The 12,855-nt window shown below is 42.1% G+C and overlaps 1 protein-coding gene across 1 annotated transcript in view; it reads left to right on the top strand.

Moving 5' to 3' along the window:
• Positions 1-9,866, top strand: part of UBE2G1 (ubiquitin conjugating enzyme E2 G1) — a 30,551-nt gene extending 20,685 nt beyond the window's left edge. The window contains exons 3-6 of the mRNA XM_056864947.1: positions 3,469-3,566; positions 5,088-5,266; positions 6,674-6,798; positions 9,201-9,866. Of these exons, the coding sequence (XP_056720925.1) occupies positions 3,469-3,566; positions 5,088-5,266; positions 6,674-6,760 (364 nt within the window). The 3' untranslated portion in view covers positions 6,761-6,798; positions 9,201-9,866. The remainder of the gene's footprint in view (positions 1-3,468; positions 3,567-5,087; positions 5,267-6,673; positions 6,799-9,200) is intronic.
• Positions 9,867-12,855: the final 2,989 nt, after the last annotated feature.

The raw sequence follows: 12,855 nt of genomic DNA, 5'->3' as shown, positions 1-12,855 counted from the left end.
CCCACTGGTGCCAAAGGGGTGTTCCTGGGGCTGGGGCTGACTTCAGTCAGTTCCCTGAGTCCTTTCCCCCCGAAAACACCTCCTTTGGCAGGCACGAACTTGCGCCTGCAAAAAGGGAGGCATAGCCTCGGGAAACTAATTCTGCTGGTCTTTACTGACTCATGGGTGCGGGGAGAGAAGCTGATCTCAAGGCAAGTGGGAGGGAGGAGTGGGGCAAACCAAATGGAGGTTTGGGGGGGAAATACCAAAGTGCAGTAGTGTATATAAAAGATAAAGTACCAACCTGTATTTCAGCCTCTACCTGGATGTCTGTGTCACTGCTAGCAGCTAAGAATACCCAAGTGAAATCAAAAACCGCAGCAAAATCTAGATATCCCTTCTAAGAGTTTTAGGGAGACTACAGAACAAATGTTGCAAACAGTGCAAGTTTTATTTTGTTTGAACTTGAGATTTACATGCATTCTTGTTTTGTTAGAACATGAGACCTTTAGAGCCAGTGTTTTGTAGTGGTTAGAACATTGCTCTAGGATCTGAGAGACCCAAGTTCAAATGCCCACTCTGCCATGGAAACTTGATGGGTGATCTTGTGCCAGTCACGCACACTCAGCCTAACCTACCTCACAGGGTTGTAGTGAGGATACACTGGAGAAAAGGAAAATGTTGTAAGCCACTTGAAGCTCCCACCAGCAGGAAAAGTAGGATATAAAGAAGTAAATAAATAAAATAAATGCATATAGCTAATCTCTTAATTGCTTTGAGACAGGTGCGCCTGGCTAAAACACCAAGTAGCAAGTAAACTGTAAAAATACTGTATTGCAGTAGGCCTGGTGAGTTCCACAGCATGATAGTTTTCATTCTAACTTCGTTTCCTAGAAAGATCCCTATATTTAGCACCATGGTGACCTTGTTCTGTGGGAGGGTTACCATAAGTAGGGAGAACAACAATTAAATTATCATCTTTACCTTTTTTAATTAGTTTCATAGAATCAGAGTTGGAAGGGACCACCAGGGTCATCTAGTCCAACCTGCTGCACAATGCAGGAAATTTACAACTACCTTCCCCCCACACCTCCACACCCAGAAGGTGGCCAAAAACAAAAAAACCCTCCAGGATCTCTGGCCAGTCTGGCTTGGAGGAAAATTGCTTCCTGACCCCAAAGTGGCGATCGGCATTACTCTGGGCATGCAAGAAAGGGCCACGAGAGCTAAACACTGATGAAAACCTGCCTGCCCTCCCTCTCATGATCTGCCTAAGGTCATAAAATCAGCATTGCTGACAGATGGCCATCTAGCTTCTGCTTAAAAACCTCCAGGGAAAGAGAGCCCACCGCCTCCTGAGGAAGCCTGTTCCACTGAGGAACCAGTCTAACTGTTAGAAAGTTTTTCCAAATTTTAGCCGGAAACTCTTTTGATTTAATATCAACCAGTTGGTTCTGGTCCGACCTTCTAGGAAAGCATTGCCCGTATTGCTGGGTATATCATCACTGATATAGTTATATGACTTCAGAAAGTGGGTGACCAGCCAAATGGGTCTTCACACTAAAAATTTGGTTCTTGAAGACTATTTTGTGCTCTGGGATAATTTGGCTTATTTAGGAATGGTGTTGCAAACTTGCAATAACCTGGGTACAGTAATTGGGCTGTTTAACTTTAAATGTGGCTTTAGCTATAATTCCTAAAAGGTGTGCGCACATGATGATCCATAAGGCAGGAACCTGTGCATGACTCTTCTGCAGCCTAGGATAGAGGTTGGCTGTACAAATGGCAAGGCCTGGGCACGTTTCAGATGTGCCAGGTTAGTGACACCTAGAAATTTGATACTGTTGCTTAGCAAGCTGAGATACTTCATAAACTGCAAGGGAAAGTCAGTAGGAAATTCACTTTCTCAAGGAGGTATAAGACAAATGATCCTCATGTATGAAAGTAGAATTGGCACAGGTCGGTTGATCACATACATAACCACTTTCAAATATTCCATCAAGCTGAGAATGCCATTGTATAGGCAGCAGCTTCCCTTTACTATATTATGGTATCAGTTACCAGAAGCAGGAGTTAGGGTGGCTTTAACATTGTTAGAGGTTAAAATAATTTATTGTAGTTCCTTCAAAAGCTAATTTCATTTTCTCAATATCATGTTAGCTAATTTGTTTTTGCAATTAGTATTGGTATCACATTTTCCAATTTATCTTTGTTCTAATAAACAGAGCAGGTGAAGAGGTCAAATAGCCAACCCTCCATGAAACTGCATGTTGGTCTACTTGACAAGTATGGATTCAGGCATTTGTCTTAGTGCTACAATCACTTAACACTCTTACAAGATGTTGTGTTAGGCACGCAGCCAGTAAGCTGGTGATATCACTTAAAGGAGATGATGATGTAATGCAGGTGGTTCTGCAGCTCTTGCTTGGCAACAAATATTTGCCAGTGTGAGGAGCTGCACCATAGAAACCTGATAATGCTTTCTTGTCTAGAGGTACTTAGTCTAGGTACTGCTGTCTGGAGAACCTCCTCACGAGTGTCATGAAAGGGGGAAGATGGAAAACAAAATGTGCGGTCACTTGTGAGCCCCATATGTGACTGTTCAAAGTTACTTTGCTGCCGGGGTGTAGTTAGTACAAATCATTGAACAAAATACTGGGGCGGGGGGCACAGACTAAGGCTGCAATCTTAAGCGTGTATAATTGGAAGTAAATACTCTTTGAAATCAGTGGAGCTGGCTTCAGGTTAAACCATAGCTGACATGGAACTGCATGGGTTTTGCATCTTTCAAAAATTCCATTAAGTTGGGAAAATTGATTGACCCTGCTAAACAGCGTTACACCAGTCTAAGCCCACTGAAATCAATGGGCTTAGAGTAGAGTAACTCTGTTTTAGGATTGCACTGTAAGTGTATATGGCAAACGTCTGCATTTGACATTGTGAAGTTCTAGATTTGAATTCCATTGAGGAAGTCATTAATGAGATAGGAATTCCTAAATAGTAGTTCTGAGTCATATTCTGGGTTGTAGACATTAATACTGAAGTACCAGAATAGGCACTTATCTGGAAAATACATTTTAAATGGTTAAGCAGTCGATAGCTGCACACTTGTTCACTGCTGTTTGCTTATTTCTTTATTTACTTATAATCCACCACACTGGGGATTGGGGACCCAAAGCAGTTTATATTCTTCTCTTCTCCTCAATTTTATCCTCACAACAACCCTGTGAGGTAGGTTAGGCTTAGTGTGTGTGTGGCTGGCCCATGGTCACCCAGCAAGCTTCTTTTGGCACAGATTTGAACCTGGTGCTTTCAGATGCTAGGCCAACACTGATCACATCATGCTGGCTATCAGCATCTTTTAGACATGTGCTAGCTAGGATGCGATGACTCCACTTGAATTCAAAGCATTGATGTCTTGGCATGGTGAAATTAAACCATTGAAGTTTGCTAAGACCAGTTGCTGAAAACTTTTTTTTTTTCACGCAGTGAAGGCGGTGTCTTCAAGGCTCATCTTACTTTCCCAAAGGACTATCCACTCAGGCCGCCAAAAATGAAGTTTATCACAGAAATATGGCATCCAAATGGTAAGCTGCTATTCTATCATTGGGTGTAAAATATCTTTTGTCTTTCATCTGGTATGAATTGGAAGCAAGCTAAGATCCAAAGTTTGGGGTAATGGAGTGGAGGGATGAGACAGGAAGATTATTAGTAAGGTATGTCAGTTCTGCAGAACTGCTTTCTCCTTTGCAAACCTGCCTATGCACTAAAAATGTCTGTTTCTTAGGCAGCTTGGTTAGTGGCTGCGGGGAAAACATTTCCCCCCGAACTATTGTAGCAGCGAGAATAAGGCTGAGTGAGCTATGAACCAAACTTGATTCTTGCGTCTTCCACAAACTTACTAGGTGGCCATAGGCAAACCACACTTCTTCATTGCAGTCCCCCATTTCCAGGATGGGACAACACTGATGTACCTTACATCCTTGTTTGAAAGGGTTACTTGTTAATACAATGTGAAGTACAGCTTTTAATTACAAAGCCTCAACTCCCGAAACATCTCCAGCTAGGGTTGCCAGCACCAGGTTGGGAAATACCTGGAGATTTTGGGGGTGGAGCCTGAGGAGGGTGGGGTTTGGGGAGGGGAGGGGCTTCAATGGGGTATAATGCCATAGAGTCCAACTTGCAAAGTAGCCATTTTCTCCAGGTGAGCTGATCTGTCACTTGGCAATCAGTTATGATAGTGGGAGATCTTCAGCTACCACCTGGAGGTTGGCAACCCTGTCTCCAACAGGCCCTTGCACCGCCGTCTTCTAGGTGTCAAGTGAAGGTGCATATTTTTTCTGCTTTTAGTGAAACGTAGTTTGTTTGGGTTTTTAATGTCAAAAGGCTTATGCTTCCGTTTGTGGGAGTTTTTTTAAAGAGCTGAACACTTGGTTTTAAAACTTGGTTAACTTCTGTAAGCTACAATGGGAGCCTTGTGTAGAATGGTGGGCCAGAGTGTCTGAAATAAACCAAGTACTCTGCCCAAAAACAATATTTCATTGCTAGTATATGCATTCGGCAGCACACACTTAATGGTGGAGGTGACTCTTATCTGTGCATTTGGTAGCTGAATAGACTCTTCTTTTGGTAATCAGTTTTCCCTAAACTTGTGTGAAGTTTAGCATAACCAAGTTGGCATTGTTTCAGTCTTAAAGCTGGAAAAGGGAATTTTAAGCATGCCCACACCTTGCCCTGGACCATGGATGTCTTGAGGGATCTTAGGCAGATAACTTTTAGCCTCTGTTTCTCAGTCTGTAACATGGAAACACTTGTGACTTGAATCACAGGCTGCGTCTAATACTTGAAGATAATGGAATTGCCATTCTACACGTTCTTTTTCTGGTAAACTTTTGTGGTGAAGGTAACCTGCAGTGATTCATCTGTAATAGCCATTGTAACTAACAAGCAGTTTAGTATGTAGCTATATCCTAATAATGGAAGTAGGGCAGACTTTTAGGATAATAACTGAGGTTAAAGGCCTCCACCAGTCACATTACTTGCTGACACAAATGAATTTGCTAAATTTCTGAACTGCATTGATGCTATTAATGTTTTTGTTTTGATAGTTGACAAAAATGGCGATGTCTGTATTTCCATTCTTCACGAGCCTGGTGAAGACAAATATGGCTATGAGAAACCCGAAGAACGCTGGCTTCCCATCCATACTGTGGAAACCATAATGATTAGTGTAATTTCTATGCTGGCAGATCCCAATGGCGACTCTCCTGCAAACGTTGACGCAGCGGTATGACTATGGTGGCTTGTAAATGCATCTCTTCCCAGTAGTGCAGTTGGAGTAGTTCCAGTTCCTTGGCAAGCACTTTTCTCTCCATTGTAAATCTTCTGGTAACAAATGAGATGGGAGTTGAACAAAAGTAGCCTGGTAATGGTGGTGGTTAGGCAGAATGGATATCTTCCACCTTCTTGTTTTCCGTACCATAGTATCTCTGGATGGATGGATTTATGCCTGTTAATGATGCTTCTGAAAACAACCACTTATTGGTATAAATGAAATCTCCAACAGAGGCTGGCAGACGTGGAGTAAAAATTTACTGGTTGATGCATCAAGTCTGCTAATTTGTACCCACTCTTTCCTTTTCACCATGTCTGCCAAGGGTCATGAGAGTTGCTTCCTGGTGAATAGTGCAATATGGAGAAGAGTAGAGCTTCTTTGTGAAGAACTGGCCATATTTATTTTATTAGATTTATAGCCCAAAGATTTTAGAAGAGGCTTCAGAAGTTCCTCAGTATGCCAACACTTCCATCATTAGAACAGCTCTGTATCTAAGAAATGCCACAGGGGGGCAGGTAGAATAAGACCAAATGAAGTAAAAGCTATAGGCATAAAAATCTTAACCCGTAAGAGCCTGTGTTATGCCAAGCCTAATTAGCCAAATAGGCATCAAAAGGACTACATTCTCTAGGCAACTGCCTACTGAAATGCTTCTTTAATTAAAGAGAAGCTGCAGAATATAATGGATGGGGTTTGGGCAGAGCCAGTCCCTGGTATGATGGTGGTGATGAGCCTGGAGTTCTTTCTAGGAAACAGGTGGTTATTCAGTCCCCTTTGTACTGCAGATGTTTTAGAATGTGATAATCTGTTATAGAACTCCATATTCAGGAGAAGCAGCCCTTTGGTCCTTTAAAATAACACATTGAGGCAGTGGCTGGTGAATTCCCAGAAATTGGACAACGCTGATCCAAGGAGTAGACTTTGAATGTTCTGTTTTGTCCTGATACCTAGTGCAAGTGGAACGATTGTGCAAATCCCTTTATTCAGAGTGCAGAATCTGGCTTTTCTTGGTACAGAACTCTTCGATACTTTCTCTGCACAGAATAGACAAAGTCCTGATCTTGGGCAGCAAAGTATTTGCACTAAGGGACCTATGGAAAGTTTGTTTTGTTACAACAAAGTGAAACAAAAAAAAATTGAAATGCCATTTGCTGTGAAGCTGCCCAGAAAGCTAACATGTCAAATGTGTTTAGCGATGGGGAAGTTTCAAATGTCTAACGTGGGTCATTCTTATAGAGAAGAATAGGAGAGTAACTTTATAGCAGGCTCAAAGATTTCAGGAGGTTTGGGGAAATACAGTAATGAAACTACTTGCTTGTACTGAGTCATTATTTTTGACGTCTGGATTTCGATTTACAGAAAGAATGGAGGGAAGATAGAAATGGAGAATTCAAGAGGAAAGTCGCCCGCTGTGTAAGAAAAAGCCAAGAGACAGCTTTTGAGTGACATTTAATTCAGCAGCTAGTAGCTTCACTTTTTTCAGGGTAAGTAAGTAAAAATACAGAATTCCCATTTGAGCTGGAAGGACCCACAAAGGGTAGGTTTACTAAATATCATCATTGTTACATCTAATGGTGAATTACCTGGCTTCCATGGCCATCACCAAAGCAGCTAAATCAGACCACCCACAGTATATTTTGCCACTCCCTAAGTATGCAGAAAACATCTCTTCATAAATGTGATCACCCCACTTATTAGATCCTGTACACTTAGAGCCCCGTGGCACAGAGTGGTAAGCTGCAGTACTGCAGTCAAAGCTCTGCTCACGACCTGAGTTTGATCACAACGGAAGTTGGTTTCAGGTAGCCGGCTCAAGGTTGACTCAACCTTCCATGCTTCTGAGGTCGGTAAAATGAGTACCCAACTTGCTGGGGGTAAAGGGAAGATGACTGGGGAAGGCACTGGCAAACCACCCCGTAAACAAAAGTCTGCCTAGTAAAGGTCGGGATGTGACATCACCCCATGGGTAAGGAATGACCCGGTGCTTGGCTCAGGGGACCTTTACCTTACACTTAATGCATTGAGGTAAAAATCCCCACAAAACATATTTCCTCTGTTCATTGCTTCTCAGTTTCATTGAGCAGACATTAACCTTTCGCCGCTCTCCCCCCCCCCAATACTGCTAAAGAAAGGAGGTTGCATCTAGATACCCAACAAACCATTATTTGAATCTGAGAACACGTTTCTGTGGCCCTTGGGTACTTGCTATCCCCTCTCCTCATTTGTAGCATGGAGTTTGAAGTTTTTATGTTTTTTCTAAGGATTCTTCTTTGTTGTCAACTAACTAAATACCTTAACATACACACTTTCATACGGTGTGTGTGAATATTGTCTGCTGGTTGTCCCTAGACCTCTACTACTTGGCTTGATTACATGCTGAGAATTCCCTTGTGAGACTGAGAACCAGCGCTGTGTGTTGAGTGGGTGTATTGGCCTGTTTTGTAGCTGGGGTCTCTGGGAAACCGACTATCCAGTGTCCATGTGAAATTGCCTTTATGGAGTAACCTGTCAATGAGAAAGCTAGTAAATACTCCAGATACAGGGAATATTAACTGAGTGAGTAGGACACTGAAAAAAAGTGATCCTGCCCTCATGTTTTTAGGATGTGGTGTAAGGACTGAATTTGGCTTTAAGGAATTCTCATTGCAGACAAGATTCCTTTCTGCTGCCGACTGATGACTTAAGTTGTTGAACTACCATCTTGACATGGTGTTGTACTCCATTTACTCTTGGTGGTATTGGGATGCTTAAGTGTAGTATCTGTTGAGCACAGGGTATTAAATTACTAAAACCTGCATTTGAGTTTGACAGCTATAGCTAAGGTGTGCATAGCCTTTAAGTGAACTGTAACCCTGTGTTTATTGCCTCATTCTCTGTGTGAATCCTTTCCCCATTGCTGCAAACCCTGAATAGACCGAGATCTTAAGTTGTGTACAAGCTTCTAAATTGAACAGAAATCTTCAACAGACAGTATGGAAACTCCCAACTACGTAGGTTTTTGCAAAAGTGCACTGTCTCATATTGCAAGGTAATCGAGGTAGTGTATTTTGCAAAGTGCTACATACTTGAAAAGTGGTTAAAAACAACAGATCTCTTGCTCCATATAGCTGAAAATAATTCTGTGTCACTTGAAAGCATAAGTGTTCATTTTGACCAGGTCACTGCTGTCACTTAGCATTTGAATATAGATAGATATGGTGCTGGGAGGCAGTGAAGACAATAAAAACAATTTGGAGGCATCCTGGAAGAGAATGGAACATTTTTGGTGCCTCCTTCGGTCCTGTTTTCTACCCTCTCTGTATGAATTAAATTCCCATCAGCATCCTTGGGTGCTTAAAGCATTCTGGATAACATACTCTGTTACTCTTATTGTTTTAATATTTTGTTGTATATTAAAATGATGTTACCTGCTTTGAGGCTGGCTTTGACCTGGGAGGGTGGGCTACAAATTGCAAAAATAAATAAGTAAAATATTTATGAAATACATGCTGCATGTTAAAGGGAGCTGGTGAAAGGAGCTTCTAAAATGACATATTTTTTTGCCTTAGGAAAATGGCAGTTAAATGTTTTGTGTTGGTTATGTGAACCTTAACTGCACTGCAAAATATGTTACTATTCTAGCTGTGTAGTCGTTTCCCCAGCTGCCCTTTCAAGGACTACCCTACACTTAATTTTGAATTGGGACACTAAGCAGCCATTTCAGATGCTGGTCGTGAGCATTAACTGCTTCCTGAAAACACCTCAGTTGCTTTGTGTAGATTCTCATGTTGGGATCTCTTGGATGTAGATGGTCAATACAGAGAGATGTCTTTTAGAATTGCCAGTAGTGTGAAGATGCCATAATCCTGTTTAGTCAAACTGGCTGATGGGTTTCTGTGTCTTGCAGGTCTCCAATTGAGGAACGTGGCACTGTTTTTCCTGCACTCTACCCACCTATTGCTGGACTTCTGTTTATACCAAGTTGGCAGACACTGGCTGGAACTGGGCTGCAATAAAACATGCCAGTTATCAATGCTGACAGAGCCTAACAAGTGCCAACAAAGATTTGCGCATTTTGAAAACTAATGAACTGCTTTAACCTTCAGGAAGAATTGTAAAGATGTGTACATAGCACAACGTGATCCGGATAATATATATACTGTTCATGTACATCCACAAATACACATTGTACCAAATAATGCTGTCTTGTAGTTAGGATAAGTAAAGAATCGTGTAAATTCTAAAGATTTTAGCAGGTTTTCTTTCCCCCCTTCATGGTTTTTCTTATCAGTCCTAAAAAAATTCTCGTGAAGCATGTTGGACTAAACAAATTAGGATTAAAAAAAAACACCGTTTAACTTTTTTCTTTGAGCCATTGATGCTTCATTTAAATCTTTCACTTTAATAAAGTTTAATACCTTTGTAATTCTTTCCCTTCCCCTCAACTTTTTTCAGAGGTCCTTAACACAACAGTGAGATCTATTCCTTGATTCTAACAATGACTTGAGCACTGTCATCACCAAGAGGTGCATTTCTTCTTCTGACACTATTGCCCAGCTGAGCACATCTCTTGGATGGGATGTAGCAATAGAAGTTACAGCTGTGGAGTTCCCTTGAGCTTGATATATTTTCCCAAAGGGCTGAGCAGTTTTGCTTTGGAAATGGTTAGCCTGATATAGGATGAACTGCTTTACTTTGATTTCTTGCCTGGTTTGGTTGGATAAATAAAAGCATGCAGATCTTCTAGGCTTTCAAGTGAGTTCTGGTTTTGGTATTAAATGCTGTTTCTCTCACCCACATACACCCCCTCCCCTCTTACACCTTTCTCTCCCCCCCCCCCCCGCTCTGTATTTCTTTGCCTTCTGATCTTCTGCAGGTTTTCCTCACAATGTATAAAGATAAATTGCGATGTATATTTTCATGTAACTTGATTTTGGAATTCTGTCACCTTCTGTAGTGAGTTCTTCCAAAATACAATTTTTTCCAATAGCTTGGTGTCAAGTTGGCTGTCTGCAGTATTAGGACTTACAGAACACACTTCTTTGGGAAGCCCTGCACAGATTGCCAGGTGGCTGTCCTAGGCAGCCTGTACTTGTTATCAGGACATCATCAATAGCTGACTCCTTAAGTGCTACAATTGTACTTCAAGATTGAATGAGTTCTAGAAACTTGATGTGTAGCATTTAAAGCACCCCCAAGTGTTGTCTTAAAGATGAAGCACTTATGCAGAGGGTAGTAGATAGAAATGCATTCAATTTTGGTGCAGTTGATATGCCAAAGTGTTAAGTAGCTGGTGAGGCAAGTCTAATCTTTGGTTTTAGTCTCTGGTATGAAGGAGGAACGAAATTGCCATCCTTTCTACTTGAGCACTGTGCTCTGTTACCAAGGACGTAATGCTGAGGCATGTTCTGGTAGGGAAACCTGAAGAAATCGCTTACTGTTTTGGACTACTAAGCAAAAAGGGTGTATATCTATATGTTTTCATTAGAGGCATTATAGTCTTGATACTCTACACTGCAGGGGGCTTTTAAGCTTGTTTATACTCCAACTTGGTGGTGGTGGTGGGGGAGACAAAGCTTTCCTAGTCTGCAAACTGGTTGTACAGCACTTCTGTGTAGAGGTGTTCCTTTGGGTTCTACAGCAAGTGGTTCCTGCTGTTTACACCACTCAGTAGCCCCAGCTTTAAAAGCAGTGGCTGGAGGCAAATTGCTTGCTGTTAAATTGGAATCCACGAAGGAGTAGCTGCAGCCTCCCTCTGGTATAATCTGGAGGCAGGTGGCACTTAGTCTAAGTTACATGACACAAAAATAAAAGGTGTGTCAAGTCCTTAATGGTACAGCATTACACACTTGTTTCTATACCAGCTCTTGACAAATCGTATGAACTGCCCTCATTTTAAAAGCATGACGGCCTCTGACTCCATGTAAATCCTCCTAGCAGAAGGAGATATGTATTAATATGGCAAAGGGACTAGGTTGAATGGGCCTTCTGTGGCACTTTTGTCTGGCACAGTTAATTGCACAGGGTCTGAATGGATGGATCCAAACTAAATCTCCACTACTGTATCCTTCTAAAGCAGCCTGTAAGCGCAACACTCTATGGACAGTTGGCCAGACTCGCCTGCTTTCTGGGCTGTGATTTCAAACAAAAGCAAGTGCGGGGGGTGGAGGGAGAGAAACATATGTTAGGCTTCTGAAGGGAAAATAGTGAACCAATTATGACTGCCAGGGGAACTACCATTGGTACAAGCCAATTAGAAGAAACAGCAATTAAAACCTTAAATAGATGGAAGTAGCAGGTTCTTGCCTGTACTGTTCAAAAGCAGAGATGCATTTGCCTTGCTGCCCTGGCTACATGTGGCATTGCAGTTACTCAAAAATGTCGTGAGTTAGAAACACTCTTTTATTAAGAGCCCGTTCTTGTTTTTCAGCAGACAGATGTATTTGCTGCTTACAAGCTGTTGATGCCCAGACACAATAGCTGGATTTAGACAATTGCTCCAAATGAGAACCAAATTTACTTGGCTGCTGCTGAGGTGGGCGGAGGGAGGAAGAAACTTCTTGCCAGCCAGCTGGCTAGCGTGTAGACTCTTCTGCTTACGTAAGACATGGGGGATTGTCCTGCCGCCTGGCAGTGTTGTTCCATATATTTCCATAATTATGAAGGGGGAGAAAATCCCAGCATTTCTGGGGCAGCTATTGTGATCCAAAAGGCAGCCAGCTGGATGTAGAATTAATAAGGGCTCCTGGCTTGCCATGACACAAAGCGTTTGCTCATTTGGCTCATGGGTGAAGAAAAGGCATGGGGATGGGGATAGTTTGAGGAGGAATTTCAGTTTCTCTCTTGCCTTTGGGCTGGCTAGAAAACATGATCTGACAGTGGCAGAGCTTTGACTATAAACTGCTAGCTAGGTAGAGTTGTCTTCAACATTATACAGATCCAGCCTTTTGCTTTCAGATACTCATTGTTCTTACTCCCCTGCCTCAGTGTCTCAAAGTTCTTTGCTTTAAATGAGCTACAAGTCAGAATCGGATGAAGCGACCTCACTTTTTGATGTGGATCTCAGCTTACTTTTTTTCTTACAGCAAGGCTGGTGTTTCCTTGCCCACTGCTGGCATTGGAGCATCTCAAGACCTGAGCACGTCTGTTGGACTCTCTCTCGTTGTGATGTCTGAGTGAGTTGCATCCAAGTGCTTTGAAAACCCTGAAAGGGTTCCTAACATTGTCACCACAAGCTAGGAAGGTGACAGCTCCTTTCTTTTTAGGAAGGTGACAGTCCTATCTTTTTAAAAAAGTTCTAGTTTTGCAGAGATTTTTTTCCCCCTTGCAGTGACTTGGGACAGTAATCTAGGCGCAGCTTTCCTAGTTTACCATGCTTTGGATGTGACTTGGAATATTAACTAAGCTGTTGTAAATGGAGATCTTTGCCATATTAGTGATTAAGGTCACCATGCAAAATGGTAGAAAAGGGGGGTCATTTTTAGTGAGTGCAGTGACTAGAGTATTGGGCAAGGATCTGGGAGACTATGATTCAAATTTGAAGCTTGCTAATGACCTTGTGC

Source organism: Euleptes europaea, chromosome 19 (genome assembly GCF_029931775.1).
Source record: "Euleptes europaea isolate rEulEur1 chromosome 19, rEulEur1.hap1, whole genome shotgun sequence".
In the NCBI taxonomy this organism is placed as follows: Eukaryota; Metazoa; Chordata; class Lepidosauria; order Squamata; family Sphaerodactylidae; genus Euleptes; species Euleptes europaea.
This window is presented reverse-complemented; position numbering and strand designations above follow the sequence as displayed.